At 46.0% G+C, this 19,534-nt stretch overlaps 1 protein-coding gene across 4 annotated transcripts in view; it reads left to right on the top strand.

Annotated features, from left to right (window-relative positions):
* Positions 1–18,394, top strand: part of sirt2 (sirtuin 2 (silent mating type information regulation 2, homolog) 2 (S. cerevisiae)) — a 118,139-nt gene extending 99,745 nt beyond the window's left edge. For all 4 annotated transcript variants that reach the window (XM_073063855.1, XM_073063852.1, XM_073063853.1 and 1 more), the window contains 4 exons: positions 3,380–3,431; positions 9,814–9,881; positions 10,844–10,910; positions 16,994–18,394. In XM_073063855.1, the coding sequence (XP_072919956.1) occupies positions 3,380–3,431; positions 9,814–9,881; positions 10,844–10,910; positions 16,994–17,149 (343 nt within the window). In that variant the 3' untranslated portion in view covers positions 17,150–18,394. The remainder of the gene's footprint in view (positions 1–3,379; positions 3,432–9,813; positions 9,882–10,843; positions 10,911–16,993) is intronic.
* Positions 18,395–19,534: the final 1,140 nt, after the last annotated feature.

The raw sequence follows: 19,534 nt of genomic DNA on the forward strand, positions 1-19,534 counted from the left end.
CCCTTGAGGTCCTGCTTTTTAACTTCCTACCAAGCTCTCTATACTCACTCTTCAGGACCTCCTCACTTTTTCTTCCTACGTCATTGGTACCGATGTGTACCAGGACATCTGGCTGCTCACCCTCCCATTTCAGAATGCTGATGGTGGATGCTGTTTTTCTATGACAGTGTTTCACGTAGATGAAACATCCGAGTGGTCCAGTTTCCTCCCACATTCCTCCAAAGACGTATAGGTTAGGGTTAGTAAGTTGTGGACGTGCTATGTTGGCACCAGAGTTGTGGCAACACTTGCGGGCCGCCCCCATATCATATCCGGATTGCGTTGGTCATTCATGCAAATGATACATTTCACTGTTTGCTTCGATGTACATGTGACAAATAAAGGTAATCTTTAAAATCTTCTTTAAACTGCCACAAATGACGCTCAACCCATGACGCTGTCATAGTTATTGACGTCTGCTTTTATGAAATTGGCTCCTTCCTCTTCACACCCTCGTGACACATCATGATTTTGTAGATCTGAATTAAGCCACCCCTGTGTTTTAAGGAAGATGACACAAAACTGGCTAAATTCTTCCTGTACCTATAATTCTTCAGAAGTGGTAACACTCTTTGAAGTCTGGAGTGCTACCACGTCCTTTCACAGCAGCTGAGTGATTCACCGAGACTCCCTCATTCCAAGTGAAATGCTGTGTCACAGGTCAGAATCCCAGCCGCCTTTCAGTCAAGGCTGACGTAGCCTCTTGCATTCAGTCACCCCCTCCTCACAAAGCTGAGATTTCACACTTGAGCTTCAGTGTTTGCTTTGGATCTGTCCTGTACGGCCTGCATTAAGCAGAGTGAGATGTCTGTACGTCTCACCCTTACTCCCACTGGTTTGCAGTTATCCAGTGAGGGAAAATCCCTTCGCATTGTGGATCCCCCCCTCCTTGCCTCGGGAACCACGTTCAGAATATCCCATGTCAATCCTAATCCCAGATTGCCAGGATCAGAATCAGGTTTAATATCACCAGCACACGTTGTGAAATTCGTTAGCTTAATGGCAGCAGTATAACGAAATACATGATAGATAAATAATACAAATAAAAAAAGTAGTGAGGTAATGTCCATTCAGAAATCGGATGACAGAGGGGAAGGAGCTGTTCCTGAATAATTGAGTGTGTGTCTTCAGGCTCCTGTACCTCCTCCCTGATGGCAGAGGGGAAGAAACTGTTCCTGAATCGTTGAGTGTGTGTCTTCAGGCTCCTGTACCTCCTCCCTGATGGCAGAGGGGAAGAAACTGTTCCTGAATCGTTGAGTGTGTGTCTTCAGGCTCCTGTACCTCCTCCCTGATGGCAGAGGGGAAGAAACTGTTCCTGAATCGTTGAGTGTGTGTCTTCAGGCTCCTGTACCTCCTCCCTGATGGCAGAGGGGAAGAAGCTGTTCCTGAATCGTTGAGTGTGTGTCTTCAGGCTCCTGTACCCCCTCCCTGATGGCAGAGGGGAAGAAGCTGTTCCTGAATCGTTGAGTGTGTGCCTTCAGGCTCCTGTTCCTCCTCCCTGATGGCAGAGGGGAAGAAGCTGTTCCTGAATCGCTGAGTGTGTGTCTTCAGGCTCCTGTACCCCCTCCCTGATGGTAACAATGAGAAGAGGGCATGACCTGGGTGATGGGGGGGGGGTCGCCCTCCTAAGGCACCATGCCTTGAAGATGTCTTAGATACTGCGGAGGCTGGTACCCATGATGGAGCTGGCTAATTATACAAGTTTCTGCAGCTTACTACAGTAGCCCCAGCCCGTCCCCATACCAGCTGCTGATGCAGCCAGCCAGAATGTTCTCCACGGTACTTCTGTACAAGTTTTCAAGTGTTTAAGTTGACAAACCAAATCTCCTCAAACTCTAAATGAAATATAAGCTGCTGACTGGCTTCCTTTATAATGGCATCGATATGTTGTGTCCAGGTTAGGTCCTCAGAGATACTGACGTCCAGGGACTTGAAATGGTTCCTCAGCCCTCTACTCCTTATTTACGTAAATGAATAAATAATACGGAGAACATGACTTGTAGTGTACTTGAAAATGAGTCTGTAGGTTGTGGAATTAGTTCAGAGTTCTGGTGAGTGAAGATGTGGGCACCGTTTCAGGACCTGATGGTTGAAGGGTAATAACTGTTCCTGAACCCAGAGCGAACTGTTGCAGTTCGGTTGGACCAACTAGCGCAGGTCTTATACAGTGGTTGTTAGGTCACTGAGGAGTGCGGTAGAACAAAGGGATCTGGGAACTCAGGTCCATAGCCGATAAGACCGTGTGACATAGGAGCAGAATTAGGCCATTTGGCCCCCCCGAGTCTACTCTACCATTCAATCATAGCTGATCCATTTTCCCCCTCCTCAGCCCCATTCCCTGGCCTAATCTAATGAAATTAGGTTCATAATTTATTGAAATTTATTTCTTGTTTATTGTCACAGGTTGATAGGTTCATAAAGAAGGCTATTGGCATTTTTGCCTTCAAAAATCAAGGTACTGAGTATAGGAGCTGGGATGTTTTGTTGAAGTTCTATAAGACAATGATGAGGCCTAATGTGAAGTATTGTGTGCAGTTTTGATTACTTACCTACAGGAAGGATGTAAATAATGTTGAAAGAGTACAGAAAAAGTTTACAAAGATGTAACCGGGATTGGAGGACCTGAGTTATCAGGATAGATTGATTTTTTCCCTGGAACATAGAAGATTGAGGGGTGATTGGTAGAGGTATACAAAATTATGAAGGGTTATAGATATGGTAAATGCAAGGAGATTTTTTCCACTGGGACTATAACTAGAGGTCATGGGTTAAGGGTGAAAGGTGAGAAGTTTAAGGAGAAATCTCTCCACTCAGAGGGTCGTCAGAGTGTGGAACAAGCTGTCAGCGCAAGTGGCAAGTTCGATTTCAATGTTTAAGAGAAGTTTGGATGAGTACATGGATGGAAGCAGTAATGGAGGGTAATGGTCACGGTGCAGGTCGATTGGAGGAGACAGTTTAAATGCTTGGCACGGACTGGATGGGCCAGTGAGCCTGTTTCTGTTCTGTATGACTCCATGACTAGTAGTGTTGGACCTCCTTCCTGATGGCAGCAGCGAGAAGAGAGCATGGCCTGGATGGTGGGGATCCTCGATGATGGATGCTGCTTTCTTGTGGCAGCACTCCTTGTTTTCCTGAAACCCAGGGCTCGCTTGTTTAATTCTTTACTTCTGGCTGCAGCATTGCTCTGCTCAGAGATGTAAAGGCGTGGGAGATGTCCCCCAAAGAGCTGATTTAATTGCTTGAAATAGATCTCTGTGCTGCTGCTCATTACGGGAAGCTATGAGGTGTGAGAGTTCACATGAGGATTGTGATAATTATGCTTTCTTCCTTTCTCACGCAGAGTGTCCAAGTCCACACCGAGGCTACTCATTAACAAGGAGATCACTCGTCAGGTGCGTTGAAATTTCCAGCAAGCCTTCATAACCCATCATTAATTTGTTCACTCCACCTCACCTCTAGCTGTCAGCTCACACATAATCTGATGGCACAGTGCTCTAATTGTTACATAGAGAGAGAGGTGGGGAACAGCGGGTAGGAGAGAAAGGGAGACAAATCTTGTCTTTAAGAAACTTAAGCAACACGCTCAAAATGCTGGAGGAGCACCACAAGTCAGGCAGCATCTATGGTTTGTTTCTGTCCATAGATACACCTGACCCGCTGAGTTCCTCCAGCATTTTGTGTGTGTTACTCTGGCCATAGACACTGTCTGACCTGCTGAGTTCCTCCAGCATTTTGTGTGTGTTACTCTGTCCATAGACACTGTCTGACCCGCTGAGTTCCTCCAGCATTTTGTGTGTGTTACTCTACCCATAGACACTGTCTGACCTGCTGAGTTCCTCCAGCATTTTGTGTGTGTTACTCTGGCCATAGACACTGTCTGACCTGCTGAGTTCCTCCAGCATCTTGTGTGTGTTACTCTGTCCATAGACACTGTCTGACCTGCTGAGTTCCTGCAGTGTGTTGTGTGTGTTACTCTGACCATAGACTCTGTCTGACCTGCTGAGTTCCTCCGGCATTTTGTATGTGTTACTCTGTCCATAGACACTGTCTGACCTGCTGAGTTCCTCCAGCATTTTGTGTGTGTTACTCTGACCGTAGACACTGTCTGACCTGCTGAGTTCCTCCGGCATTTTGTGTGTGTTACTCTGACCACAGACACTGTCTGACCTGCTGAGTTCCTCCAGCATTTTGTGTGTGTTACTCTGACCACAGACACTGTCTGACCTGCTGAGTTCCTCCAGCATTTTGTGTGTGTTACTCTGTCCATAGACACTGTCTGACCTGCTGAGTTCCTCCAGCATTTTGTGTGTGTTACTCTGTCCATAGACACTGTCTGACCTGCTGAGTTCCTCCAGCATCTTGTGTGTTTGTTGCCCTGGATTTCCAGCATCTGCAGAATCTCTTGTGTTCAGTGAACTTAAACCCTGATGAAGCACTGTTGACAATCAAAAGAAAATCTGCAGATGCTGGAAATCCAGAGCAACATACACAAAATTCTGGAGGAACTCAGCAGGTCAGGCAGCATCTATAGGAAAGAGTACAGTCAATGTTTCAGGCCGAGACCCTTCATCAGGACTGGAGAGAAAAAAAGATGAGGAGTTAGAGTTAGAAGTTAGGGGGAAGGGAGGAGGAAGCACAAGATGATAGGATAAGGTGGGGTGTGGATTGGGATGAAGTAAAGAGTTGGGGGGTTGATTGGTGAAAGAGATACAGGGCTGGAGAAGGGGGAATCTGATAGGAGAGGGTAGGAGACCATGGGAGAAAGGGAAGGGGGAGGAGCACCAGAGGGAGGTGATGGGCAGGTAAGGAGATAAGGTGAGAGGGAGCAAAGAGAATGGGGAATGGTGAAAGGGAGGTGGGGACTTTACAGGAGGTTTGAGAAATCGACTTTCATGCCATCAGGTAGGAGGCTACCCAGATGCAATATAAGGTGTTGCTCCTCCAACCTCATTGTGACAGTAGAGGAGGCCATGGACTGACGTGTCAGAATGGGATGTGGAATTAAAGTGTGTAGCCACTGTGAGATCCCGCTTTTTATGGTGGATAGAGTGTAGGTGACTGGCGAAGTGGTCTCCCAATCTACGTCAGGTCTCAGCAATATACAGGAGGCCACTCTGGGGGCACTGATCACATTATATGACCCCAACAGCCTCCCAGGTGAAGTGTCGCCTCTCCTGGAAGGACGGTTTAGGGCCATGAATGGTAGTGAGGGAGGAGGTGTAGCACTTGTTCTGCTCGCAGGAGGGAGATCAATGGACAAGGGAGTCGCATAGGGAATGATGCCTGTGGAAAGCAGCAAGTTGAAGGGGAGGGAAAGATGAGCTTGGTGATGGGATCCAGTTAGAGATGACAGACGTTATGGAGAATTACATGCTGGACGTGGAGGCTGGTGGAGTAGTAGGTGAAGCCCTCTTGAACTATTTTAACGTAGGAAATGCATCAATCAACTTGGTCTTGTAAACTGCAAAACAAAATACTCAGATATTTGTGTTTAACTGATGTCCATGACCAGGTGCTGAAGGAAGTGGCAGAAAATATCTCCTTAGCCATTAACAACAGTAGGCACCTCCGCCAACCCAGTAATCCCGTCGCCTTTGTCAAAGCTGGAGACCACCCATAGCCTCAGCCTAGACCACCAGCAGGCTTGCTCACCACGGCATCTGACTCGCAACTGAAAGTCTATCTGGGCAAATAATTAAAGTTCCCTGACTTCATACCTGGGATGTGCATTTTGTCAGAAACATCAAAGCATGGTCATGTTAGAACTGACAGTTCCTTGCGAACACCGGATTGAGAAGGCGTTTGAACGTAAGAAAAGCCAAATACCAGCAGCTTGTAGAGCAGTGCCAGAGACAGGGTTGGAGGGCACAATGTGAGCTTGCAGAGATGGGGTGTAGAGCTTTTGCTGGCTGCTTGCTGTGCAGAACCTTCAGGACCATCACAGAGACTGTTAGTGAGCCTCCAGAGGGCGATGGATCAAGAGGTGGGACCCGTGGACCAATGCTGCCAGGATACAAGCTGGGGCCTGATCAACCCTGGCTGGGTCACCTGGGCGAGGGTGTCTGATGTTGAAAGAAGTAAAACACCCAATGACCCCAGGTTACATCACTGATGATGTGTCCCAGCATGTCCTAGGATGTATTTCAGCATCATGGTGAAAAAACATTGATGAAGTTACTGTTTTCCTTGAAATAGTAGCCATGGGATCGTCTTTACCTACCTGAGAAAGCAGACAGTCTAATGTGATACCCGGTTGACAGTGTTTCCAAGAATGTAACACTCCCTTGGTGTTGCACTGGGTATTTGTCTTCTAATCACAGTGAGAAACTGACCCACACACGCTTCTTGGATTAGATTTTGCTTCCAAGTACATGTCCTAACCCACCGGTAACTCCTTAACAGGTCAGTCTGCATCTATGGAGATTTGTTGATATTTTGGGCTGGGACTGATGGAAGGTTCTCAGCCTGAAATGAACTGAATTTGGCCATTATGCCACTGGTATTTAGGGCAGCAGCGAAGGTCCTCCATCTCTGTGTGTCTGTGGCCACTCAGATGTAGAAGGATCCTTCACTGCTGTTTTCATAACAGTTTTGTTTGACCATTCAGGGTTGTTAGCCCTGAGCTGAACCCCTGAACCTGGAGGACCAGTGGACCACTCCGAGTCTGACCTCTACCCTTTGACCTGTTTGGCTGGGTGACTCTACCAAGAGCCAAAGCCGAAAGCCCTGACTGCAGCCAGCATTGCTTTCAGGGTCACTGAGGTGAGCAAGCCTCCAAACCCTACAAGTTTGTGGTCCTCTTTGAGGTTGGCCTGAAATATCAACTGTTAATTCTTCTCTATAGATGCTGCCTGACCTGCTGAATTCCTCCAGAATTTTGGGTGTGTGTTGCTATGGATTTCCAGCATCTGCAGAATCTCTGTAAAATTCCACTTCTACAAACAATTATATCACTTTCCTGTACACATGCATTTTTCTGTTTAGGTGAAGGAAAGGAGGATGAGAGGCAACTTGATAGAGTTGTATAATATTAAGAGAGGCATAGATCAAGTGGACAGCCAAAGACTTTTTTTCCCCAGGGTGGCAGTGGTTAATACCAGAGGAGATCATTTTAAGCTGACGGAGGAAAGTTTAAGAGAGATGTCAGAGGTAATGGTAGAGACAGATACATTAGGGACATTTTAAAGACTCTTAGATAGGTGCATGGATGAAAGGAAACTGGAGAGTTATGGGCTGTTTATGTGGATAGGGTTTGCATGCAACAGCAGGCTTCAACATCACCATCGCTTCAACAGGTGGTCTAAACCGGCTGAGGGTAGCCGGTTTGCCTTGAATGCCAGTGGGATAGGGATAGCAAAGTCAGTTTCAGTGGACTAACAGTGAGATCCAATGGCCAGGAAGGTGGTTCTGTAACGCTCCATGGAGAGCAAAGGGCACGGAGAGGCACAGAAGATGACATGGCCATCCACTGCAAACCAACTTGTGGCTGGAGATCACTCATGCCACTGAAATAGGGCAACTGAGGTCAAGAGAGTGGAACTGCTTTAAAAGCTTTCCCGCACAGGTTCCTATCATCATCACTGAAATCAGTGGACGGCCAGCAGCTCCTGCACTGATCTTACAAACAGCAGATGTTGATAGATTGATAGGTTAAAATGTCCTATTGATTCCACTTGACAACAAAGGCTGTAATAAATCTAGTCAGGAAGAAAAAAAAAGCTTACAAAAGGTTCAGAGAGCTAGATAGTGTTAGAGATCTAGAAGATTATAAGGCTAGCAGGAAAGAGCTTAAGAAGGAAATTAGGAGAGCCAGAAGGGGCCATGAGAAGGTCTTGGCGGACAGAATTAAAGAAAACACCAAAGCATTCTACAAGTATGTGAAGAGCAAGAGGATAAGACATGAAAGAATAGGACCAATCAAGTGTTCCAGTGGGAAAGTGTGTTAGGAACCAGAGGAAATAGCAGAGGTACTTAATAAATAGTTTACTTCAGTATTCACTATGGTAAAGGATCTTGGTGATTGTAATGATGACTTGCAGTGGGCTGAAAAGCTTGAGCATGTAGATGTTATGAAAGAGGATGTGCTGGAGCTTTTGGAAAGCATCAAGTTGGATAAATCACCAGGACCGGATGAGATGTACCCCAGGCTACTATGGGAGGTGAGGGAGGAGATTGCTGAGCCTCTGGCGATGATCTTTGCATCTTCAATGGGGACTGGAGAGGTTCCGGAGGATTGGAGGGTTGCGGATGTTGTTCCCTTATTCAAGAACGGGAATAGAGATAGCCCAGGAAATTATAGAAATTATAGTGAGTCTTACTTCAGTGGTTGGTAAGTTGATGGAGAAGATCCTGAGAGGCAGGATTTATGAACATTTGGAGAGGCATAATATGATTAGGAATAGTCAGCATGGCTTTGTCAAGGGCAGGTCGTGCCTTACGAGCCTGATTGAATTTTTTGAGGATGTGACTAACCACATTGATGAAGGTAGAGCAGGAGATGTAGTGTATATGGATTTCAGCAAGGCATTTGATAAGGTACCCCATGCAAGGCTTATTGAGAAAGTAAGGAGGCATGGGATCCAAGGGGACATTACTTTGTGGATCCAGAACTGGCTTGCCCACAGAAGGCAAAGAGTGGTTGCAGATGGGTCATATTCTGCATGGAGGTCGGACACCAGTGGTGTGCCTCAGGGATCTGTTCTGGGACCCTTACTCTTCGTGATTTTTATAAATAACCTGGATGAGGAAGTGGAGGTATGGGTTAGTAAATTTGCTGATGACACAATGGTTGGGGGTGTTGTGGAAAGTGTGGAGGGCTGTCAGAGGTTGCAGCAGGACATTGATAGGATGCAAAACTGGGCTGAGAAGTGGCAGATAGAGTTCAACACAGATAAGTGTGAAGTGGTTCATTTTGGTAGATCAAATATGATAGCAGAATACAGTATTAATGGTAAGACTCTTGGCAGTGTGGAGGATCAGAGGGATCTTGGGGTCCGAGTCCATAGGACACTCAGAGCAGCTGCGCAGGTTAACTCTGTGGTTAAGGAGGCGTACGGTGTATTAGCTTTCATGAATCGTAGAATTCAATTTAGGAGCCGAGAGGTAATGTTGCAGCTATATAGGACCCTGGTCAGACCCCACTTGGAGTACTGTGCTCAGTTCTGGTCACCTCACTACAGGAAGGATGTGGAAGCCATAGAAAGGGTGCAGAGGAGATTTACAAGGATGTTGCCTGGACTGGGGAGCATGCCTTATGAAAACAGGTTGAGTGAACTCGGCCTTTTCTCCTTGGAGCAACGGAGGATGAGAGGTGACCTGATAGAGGTGTATAAGATGATGAGAGACATTGATCGTGTGGATAGTCAGAGGCTTTTTCCCAAGGCTGAAATGGCTGCCACAAGAGTTTAAGATGCTTGGGAATAGGCATAGAGGAGATGTCAGGGGTAAGTTTTTTACTCAGAGAGTGGTGAGTGCGTGGAATGGGCTGCTAGCAATGGTGGTGGAGAAGGATACATTAGGGTCTTTTAAGAGACTTTTTTACATGGAGCTTAGAAAAATAGAGGGCTATGCGTAACCCTAGTAATTACTAAGGTAGGGACACGTTTGGCACAACTTTGTATTGTGCTGTAGGTTTTCTATGTTTCTATGATAGGGAAATTTCATGATCAGCAGCCCAAAATCCATAAGATACACCCAAAAGTATCAGGAAGCAAAATCTTTGTTGTCAGTTTTCCTGTTAGTTAATGAATGTTTGTTTTTCTCTCTTTCCCTCAGGGTGATCCCATGATGGCACTTCTGGGGCTTGGGAGTTCCCTTGACTTTGATTCTGAAAAAGCCTACAGGCAAGTTTGTCGCAGATGATTTTGTCAGATTACACCGAGACTTTATCCGGCTGTGTCTTATGAATGTATCTAAGCCATTTTATAAAAATATAAATCAAGGCACCAAATCCTTTTACCCCTTACACCAAGATACTGGGAAAACTCTAAGTCTGAAGTAGACTGAAAAATACTGGAAATACTCAGTAGGCAATGTCAATAGTGAACAACAGATTAACATTTCAGGGCACAGGATTAAAGAATAGTTGCAACACAGTAAGAAGAAGCCCATCAGTCTAATATAAGAGAAATCCAACTCATTCCATTCCTCCACTCCTCGCCAAACAGCCCTGTAAATTCTCTTCATTCGGATATTGATGCAACACCCTTCTGCACACTACAATCTGCTCCTGGCAGGATCACTTTGAGAATCAGCTTCATTCTATGTGCCCCTGGTTCTTGATTCCTCCATCCTTTTGAATCCTCTTTCACTGTTTCGCCTATATCTTCCATGATTTTAAGTTGTTTGTTTGTGATGTGGCTTGTTGGCATTCATAGTCTTCCCATGACAGACTTTTCTACCAAAGTGGTTTGCCATTGCCTTCTTCTGGGCAGAGTCTTTACAAGACGGGTGACTCCAGCCATTATCAATACTCTTCAGAGATTGTCTGCCTGGTGTCAGTGGTCACATAACCAGGACTTGTGATGCACCGGATGCTCGTACAACCATCCACCACAGTCTCCCCTGGGTTCATGTGACCCTGATTGGGGGCTAGGCAGATGCTACACCTTGTCTAAAGGTGACCTGCAGGCTAACAAAGTGAAAGAGCGCCTGACAGCTCCTTTGGTAGAGACGAATCTCCACCCTGATTGATTGATTAGTAACAGTAATTATAGACTTTTATAATGTTTATTCCATGTATTGGTTGTTTTGGGATCTTCATGTTGCACGTCTATCCTGATGTGGCACAATTTTGTCTCAGCAGGGATGTAGCTTACGTAGGTTCCTGTGACGATGGCTGCCTGGCTCTTGCTGATCTGCTAGGCTGGAAGGTACAGTGACATTCTCTGCTTCAAGCTTATACTGATGGATTTTTAAACTGAAGAGGAATCGGGAATTACAAGGATCAGGCAGGAAAGGATCTTGCAGCAGCAGCAATCCAGATTTGATCCTGACCTCTGGTGCTGACTGTGTGGAGTTTGCAAGCTTTCCCTGTGACCGTGTGGGTATCCCACATCCTAAGGATCTGTGGGTCAGTAGTTTAATTGGTTCCAGTGTGTAGGTGAATCTGGGGGCAGTTGGGCATGTGGGAAGATTAAAATGGGATCGATGTTTAGTGGGTATTAGGTGGTTAGCATGAACTCAGTGGGCTGAAGGACCTGTTTCTGTGCTGTAGAACTCTAAATACCACTTACAGAGTAGGGCCTAGATGTAAGAGTCACTAGCAAACTCAAGTGCAGGAATCACAGAGACTTTGGCAATTCGAACAAAAGATTTATTACAGAAATTAATCAGCAAAACTAACAAGAGCTCAGACAAACTATACAGAAACTTGAAGAACTGAAATCACTGACGATACACTGAAGAACTCGGTCTGAGTTTCACCAGACAAGGAACCTCAATGACCGAGCGAAGACAGATTGGCATGGTCCCCCTGAGATACACCCTGGAGCACGTCAGGACCGATCAGACAACATGGGTGGCCGGACAAAGCAATAATCCCCAAAGCCAACAGTTACAATGCAAGAGATTGAAAGTACCACACTAACTAAATTACCCCAAGTTGAATAAAAGTGATAAATACAAAGAGAGTTTAACAATCCCCGTGATCCCAAATGAGACACCTGCAACACAAAGTGAAAACCAGAGCTGGTCCAAACTCAAACAATTAGACATGAAAGGTAAACAATCCAAGGAACACTGCACACCTACGAGGTGACACTGAGAAAATACAAACATTAGAACGGCCAATCATAGTTTTATTGAATGAACATAGAACATTACAGCACGGTATAAGCCCATCTGCCCACCATCCTGTGCCAACCTTTTACCCTCTTCCAAGATCAATCTAACTCTTCCCTCCTACACACCCCTCCATTTTTCTAATAGATCTTAAAATGAGTTGATGGGTTTACTCCAGGCTGGATTTCTTTTGTTCTTACCTGAAAAAAGTGGCAAATATTAGAAATGAGCTTGTGCCAGAGGATAGTGCCGGAGTCTTGGGTCTTGGGCAAGGTTTAATCGATTGGTTTGTGGATTGGAATCTGCTGATCATGTTATATGTGTTTCTGGTTTTTCCTTTCTTTAATTGCTATTTTTTAAATGAATTTTGATTGGGGTGGAGCGGCTCTGCAGCCAACAAGCGACACAGTGCTGAATTGATCTAAACTGAACTGAACATTCCTAGACCGTTTCAGTGGCTCTGCGGTTTGATGTCTTATATTCTGCATTTTTCACTCATTTTTTTCCCGTTTGCGTGATTGGGTGTTTGATGTTTTTCTTCGAATGGGTTCCATGGTGTTTTCACAAACGAGAGAAAATCTGCAGATGCTGGAAATCCGAGCAACACACACAAAATGCTGGAGGAACTCAGCAGGCCAGGCAGCATCTGTGGAAAAAAGTACAGTCGACGTTTCATCAGGACTGATGAAGGGTCTCGGCCTGAAACGTCGACTGTTCTCTTTCCAATAGATGCTGCCCGGCCTGTTGAGTTTCATCAGCATTTTGTGTGTGTGTTCCATGGTGTTTTCTTTGTTTCGTGGCTGTCCGAGGGAAGATGAATCTCAGAGTTGTATACTGCATACATTGCTGTTATTGTTCCTTTTCACGCCTTGTGGCACAGTGAGTCGCATTTTTGCCATTTCATAGCATCTGACTGTTTTTTACGAGGCTGAGTTGCTAGCTCAACACTCAACCCAGCACAGATGGAAAGCGTCCAAGGAGCCGGCTGGATTCGAACTCAGGACCGTTTGCCTCGAAGTCCAGTGCTGGTGGTACTACATCACCGGCCGGCAATACTGTATACATTCTGAGATAATAAATGAACTTTGAATCTTTGTGCACTATACTTTCCCAACAGGAGAATATGGTTTAGGCTTTAATCCCAAATGACGCAAGGCAAATAGAGTTTGCTGCCGACCGTCCTGTAAGATCTGCAACATCAAAAAACTTCAGACTGAGTGGTCACTCAGAACGTTGACCGCTAGCTCAGCGTGACTGCTGGCGTTCTCCAGGCCGTCACAGTGCCACTCCCATCCAGTGTCTGAAATACGTTGCTCAATTGTTATGAACCTGCATCTGCCTGGGTTCAGTGCCCAAACCCCTCCGCGTTTCTTCTTCATTATGATGCATAAAGTGATGAGGATCCTGGGGAGAGGACCTATTTTCTTCAGCAGAGAAATAAGAACATAGAACGCTACAACACAGACAGGCCATTTAGCTCACTTTGTGGTGCTGATCTTTTTAACCAACTCTAAGATCAATCTAACCCATCCCTCCTACACAGCCCTCCATTTTTCTATCATCCATGTGCCTATATACAAGTTTCTTAAATGTTCCTACATCACTGACGTTGTTTAAGCAGAGTTTGGATAGGTACATGGATGGTAGGAGTATGGAGGGCTATGGTTCTGGTGCTGGTCGATGGGCTTTCGGCATGGTGATGGGCTGAAGGGCCTCTTTCTGTGCTGTTCTTTTCTATCACTCTGTGACTCCAATCCCTCCTATACTTTCCTCCAATCATCTTAAAATTATGTCTCCTTGTATTCGCCATTTCCACTCTGGGAAAAAGTTTTTGGCTGCCCACTCGAACTATGCCTCTTATCATCTTGTACACCTCTTTCAATTCACCTGTCATCCCCCTTCACTCCAAAGAGAAAAACCCTAACTTGCTCAACCTAGCCTCATAAGACATGCTCTCTAATCTAGGCAGCACCCTGGTGAATCTCCTCTGCACCCTCTCTAATCCAGGCAGCACCCTGGTGAATCTCCTCTGCACCCTCTCTAATCCAGGCAGCATCCTGGTGAATCTCCTCTGCACCCTCTCTAATCCAGGCAGCATCCTGGTAAATCTCCTCTGCACCCTCTCTAATCCAGGCAGCACCCTGGTGAATCTCCTCTGCACCCTCTCTAATCCAGGCAGCATCCTGGTGAATCTCCTCTGCACCCTCTCTAATCCAGGCAGCATCCTGGTAAATCTCCTCTGCACCCTCTCTAATCCAGGCAGCACCCTGGTGAATCTCCTCTGCACCCTCTCTAATCCAGACAGCATCCTGGTGAATCTCCTCTGCACCCTCTCTAATCTAGGCAGCACCCTGGTGAATCTCCTCTGCACCCTCTCTAATCTTGGCAGCATCCTGTTGAATCTCCTCTGCACCCTCTCTAATCTAGGCAGCACCCTGGTGAATCTCCTCTGCACCCTCTCTAATCTAGGCAGCATCCTGTTGAATCTCCTCTGCACCCTCTCTAATCCAGGCAGCATCCTGGTCAATCTCCTCTGCACCCTCTCTAATCCAGACAGCGTCCTAGTCAATCTCCTCTGCACCCTCTCTAATCCAGACAGCGTCCTGGTAAATCTCCTCTGCACCCTCTCTAATCCAGACAGCGTCCTAGTCAATCCCCTCTGCACCCTCTCTAATCCAGACAGCGTCCTAGTCAATCTCCTCTGCACCCTCTCTAATCCAGACAGCATCCTGGTAAATCTCCTCTGCACCCTCTCTAATCCAGACAGCGTCCTAGTCAATCCCCTCTGCACCCTCTCTAATCCAGACAGCGTCCTAGTCAATCTCCTCTGCACCCTCTCTAATCCAGACAGCGTCCTAGTCAATCTCCTCTGCACCCTCTCTAATCCAGACAGCATCCTGGTGAATCTCCTCTGCACCCTCTCTAATCCAGACAGTGTCCTAGTCAATCTCCTCTGCACTCTCTCTAATCCAGACAGTGTCCTAGTCAATCTCCTCTGCACCCTCTCTAATCCAGACAGTGTCCTAGTCAATCTCCTCTGCACCCTCTCTAATCCAGACAGTGTCCTAGTCAATCTCCTCTGCACCCTCTCTAATCCAGACAGTGTCCTAGTCAATCTCCTCTGCACCCTCTCTAAAGCTTCCACATCCTTCTTGTAATGAGATGACCAGAATGGAACACAATACTCCGTGTGGCCTAACCAGGGTTTTATGGAGTTGCAACGTTAAGAATAAGATATAATTAACCACTATGACTGTAAAGCCATAACTTATCAAGCTTTTAGTCACATATCACCTTATGGGTGGTAGTAATTGATTGAGAGATTAAGGAGGGTGAGTGGATGGTAAGGGTTTAAAACTCAGCACCTGAAAGGGTGTTAGAGGCAAAAGGCTTAATCACTCATAAATAATATTCAAACATACCTTGAGCCATAACTATGACGCTACAGAATGAGTGCTCGAGATGGGATGAAGTTGGGAGCTCTTTTTTGAATGGCAAAGATACCATAGGGGCAGAATCAGGCCATTAGGCCCATCGAGCACCCTCCATCATTCAATCATGGCTGGCTTTTTTTAGCCACATTCTCCCACCTTTTCCCCATTGCCCTTCACCTCCTATCAATCTCTGCCTTAAACACATTCAATAACTTAAAAACCCCCCTCTGTGGTGGTAAATTCCACAGAGTTACCACCCTCAGACTGAATAAATTTCTCCTCAGCTCAATTGTAAATGAAATGTCCTCTGCACGTCCATTCTCGATGTGCTTTTGGGAACTGGTAGGTTTCAGTGAGACTCCCCCCTCGTCCTCCTGCATTCCGTTGAGTACAAGTTGACAGGTATCAGATACTCTTTGTATGTGAAGCCTTTTATTCCTGAAGATCATTCTCCTGAATGTCTTCTGGATCCTCCTCAGGGCCAGCATATCTTTCCTTTGATACAGGCCCAACATATTGATGCAATCATGAAGAAACCATGCCAAAATCCTGTATTTCATCAGGAGATTGGTATGTCACCAAAGACTAGTAAATTTCTGCAGATGTACCTGAGAGAGCATCCTGACTGGCTGCATCTCACCTGGTGCGTAGACACTGCACAGGATCAGAAAAAGCTGCAGGCCCAGTCAGATCCATCATGGGAACTAGCCTCCCCACCATCAAAGACAGCTTCAAAAGGCACTGCCCCAAGAAGGCGGCATCCAGGACATGCCCTCATTTTCGGAACGTTGAGTGTGCCTTTTCAGGCTCCTGTACCTCCTCCCTGATGGTAGTAATGGGACGTGGACATGCTTTGGATGGTGAGAGTCCTTCTTGAGCCATCACCTGAAGATGTCATAGAGTCATAGGAAGGTACAGCATAGGAACAGGCCCTTTGGCCCATCTAGTCCATGATGAAACTATTTAAACTGCCTCCTCCCAATTGAGCTTCACCAGGACCATAGCCCTCCATGTTCCTACTATCCATGTACCTAACCAAACTTCACTGAAATGTTGACACCGAGCTCGCATGCACTTGTCCTGGCAGCTCGTTCCACACTCCCACCACCCTCTGAGTGCAGAAGTTTCCCCTTATGTTCACGTTCCCCTTAGACATTTCAACTTTCACACTTAACCCACGACTTCTGGTTGTAGTCCCACTCAACCTCAGTGGAAAAAGCCTGCTTGCATTTACCTTATCTGTACCCCTCATAATTTTGTATATCTCTATCAAATCTCCTTTCAATCTTCTGCCTTCCAAGGAGTAACGTCCTAACCTATTCAATCTTTCCATATAACTCAGGCCCTCCAGTCACGTCAACATCCTTGTATATTTTCTCTGTACTCTGTCAACCTTATTTTCGTCTTTCCTGTAGGTAGGTGACCAAAACTGCACCCAATACTCCAAATTAGGCCTCACCATTGTCTTATACAACTTCAACATAACGTCCCATCTCCTGTACTCAGTTCTTTGATTTATGAAGACAAATGTGCCAAGAGCTTTCTTTACCACCCTATCTACCTCTGATAGGTAGAATGTTCTTGATGGTGTTTATGACATTTTGAGAAATTTATTCAAAATCAATTAGAGTTTTCACATTTCCTCTTCAATTGTTATCTTGCCAGGGTGTTGTAATGTAAGAAGTAAGTGGATTTCCTCATGCATTGGGCCTGTGTGATTATCTCTCATTCTCTTGCAGGACGAGCTTGAAGGAATTGTGGAAAAGGAGCACGCTATGATAGACAGCAGAGCCAAAGGTACACAGGCCTCAGCCAGCCCCCAGGCCTCAGAGGAGAAAAGCAAGCAGGGGGCAGAGGCAGTGACAGAGACCGAGACCAGGAAGCCTGATGCCTGAGGAAAGCAGTGCTTGCAGACGGACCACAGCCCCAAATAACCAAGCCCGGCATCTGGCAGGGAACGTGAACTCTCTTACAAATTCCTTGATACCTCAGATGAAGTGCTATGGATCTTAACTGTAAAGACCTTCATCCTCCCCTCTATCCTGAAATCTTGTTACTCCGTCAAATATATATTACAGGTTTGCTTTCTCTTTGATGGTTTGATTATAGAAATCTAGTCGGGGACCAATATGTCCACTGTGGTCGGGATGGAACTGCAATTCTTGGCGTAATTTTTTAACTCTTGTCCACTCTTTCCTATAAAATGAGACTTAGGTTCTGCTCTCTGGGAATTCATAAGTACCAAGCAGCAAATGGTAAATTGTGCGCACAAAATGCTGGAGAAGGGTGAAAACAGTCAATATTTTGGGCTGAGACCCTTCATCAGGACTGGAAAAAGGATGAGAGTTGGAGCAGGAAGATGGGAAGGGGAGGAAGAAGTACAAGGTGGCAGGTAATAGGTGAAACAGGGAGGGGGAGGGTTGAAGTAAAGATCTCAGCAGTTGATTGGTGAAAGAGATAAAGGGCTGGAGAAGGGGGAATCTGATTGGAGAGGGCAGAAAGGAAAAAGGGGAAGGAGCACCAGTGGGAGGTGATGGGTGGGTGAAAAAGGGAAATGGGAATGGTTTTGGAGGGGGGAGGGACAATTATTGGATGTTGGAGAAATCGATGCTCATGCCATCAGCTTGGAGACTACCGAGACAGAATATAAGGTGTTGCTCCTGCAACCCGAGTGTGGCCTCATTGCTGCAGTAGAAGAACTATGGACTGACATGTCAGAATGGGAAAGGGAAGTAGAATTGAAATGGGTGGGCTGCTTCCCTCTCTCGCCAGCAGTCTGTGTGTGTTCCCTGGATTTCCAGTAACTGCGGATTTTCTTAAGTTTGCCGGTAACTGATGAATACAGTTTTGTTGGGTTCACATTGACACAAAATAGTTTTGATGACAGGGCTGCAAGAAGGCTCTCTGTCAAGAATGAGGAATTGGATTGATGGAGAATTGAACCAGATGGGCAACATCCTGTAGTAACAGAGTGAAGTTTGAGGTGTGAACACTTTAACCTTAAAATCGCCAAGTTACTCTTAATAGGCATTTACAAAAAAATTAGCTCTGATCTTTCATTAATGGTTGCATATTAGATATATAAAGTTTGGCATGTTTCTGATGTTAGAAAATAAAAAGTAAGTATTAATTCACTTTGATTCACTTGGTATGTCCTACTGCCACTCAGCTCTGCAACTGTGTTCATTCTCCATTACTCACTACCTGTCGTGTGTGAGCCCGACACAGTTCCACTGAACTGGATTGTATGGACTGACTCATCTAATGTGGAAGAATCGGTGGGAGGAACTGACTCTGTCCAGTGTAGGGCAGAAGGAATCCAGAGCAGCTCACACAACACGCTGCAGGAACTCAGCAGGTCAGACAGTGTCTATGGTCAGAGTAACACGCACAAAATGCTGGAGGAACTCAGCAGGTCAGACAGTGTCTATGGACAGAGTAACACACACAAAATGCTGGAGGAACTCAGCAGGTCAGACAGTGTCTATGGACAGAGTAACACACACAAAATGCTGGAGGAACTCGGCAGGTCAGACAGTGTCTATGGACAGAGAAACACACACAAAATGCTGGAGGAACTCGGCAGGTCAGACAGTGTCTATGGACAGAGAAACACACACAAAATGCTGGAGGAACTCAGCAGGTCAGACAGTGTCTATGGTCAGAGTAACACACACAAAATGCTGGAGGAACTCAGCAGGTCAGACAGTGTCTATGGACAGAGTAACACACACAAAATGCTGGAGGAACTCAGCAGGTCAGACAGTGTCTATGGACAGAGAAACACACACAAAATGCTGGAGGAACTCAGCAGGTCAGACAGTGTCTATGGACAGAGAAACACACACAAAATGCTGGAGGAACTCAGCAGGTCAGACAGTGTCTATGGACAGAGCAACACACACAAAATGCTGGAGGAACTCAGCAGGTCAGACAGTGTCTATGGTCAGAGTAACACACACAAAATGCTGGAGGAACTCAGCAGGTCAGACAGTGTCTATGGACAGAGTAGCACACACAAAATGCCGGAGGAACTCAGCAGGTCAGACAGTGTCTATGGTCAGAGTAACACACACAAAATGCTGGAGGAACTCAGCAGGTCAGACAGTGTCTATGGACAGAGTAACACACACAAAATGCTGGAGGAACTCAGCAGGTCAGACAGTGTCTATGGACAGAGTAACACACACAAAATGCCGGAGGAACTCAGCAGGTCAGACAGTGTCTATGGTCAGAGTAACACACAAAATGCCGGAGGAACTCAGCAGGTCAGACAGTGT

Source organism: Hemitrygon akajei, chromosome 12 (assembly GCF_048418815.1).
Source record: "Hemitrygon akajei chromosome 12, sHemAka1.3, whole genome shotgun sequence".
NCBI classification, from domain to species: domain Eukaryota; kingdom Metazoa; phylum Chordata; class Chondrichthyes; order Myliobatiformes; family Dasyatidae; genus Hemitrygon; species Hemitrygon akajei.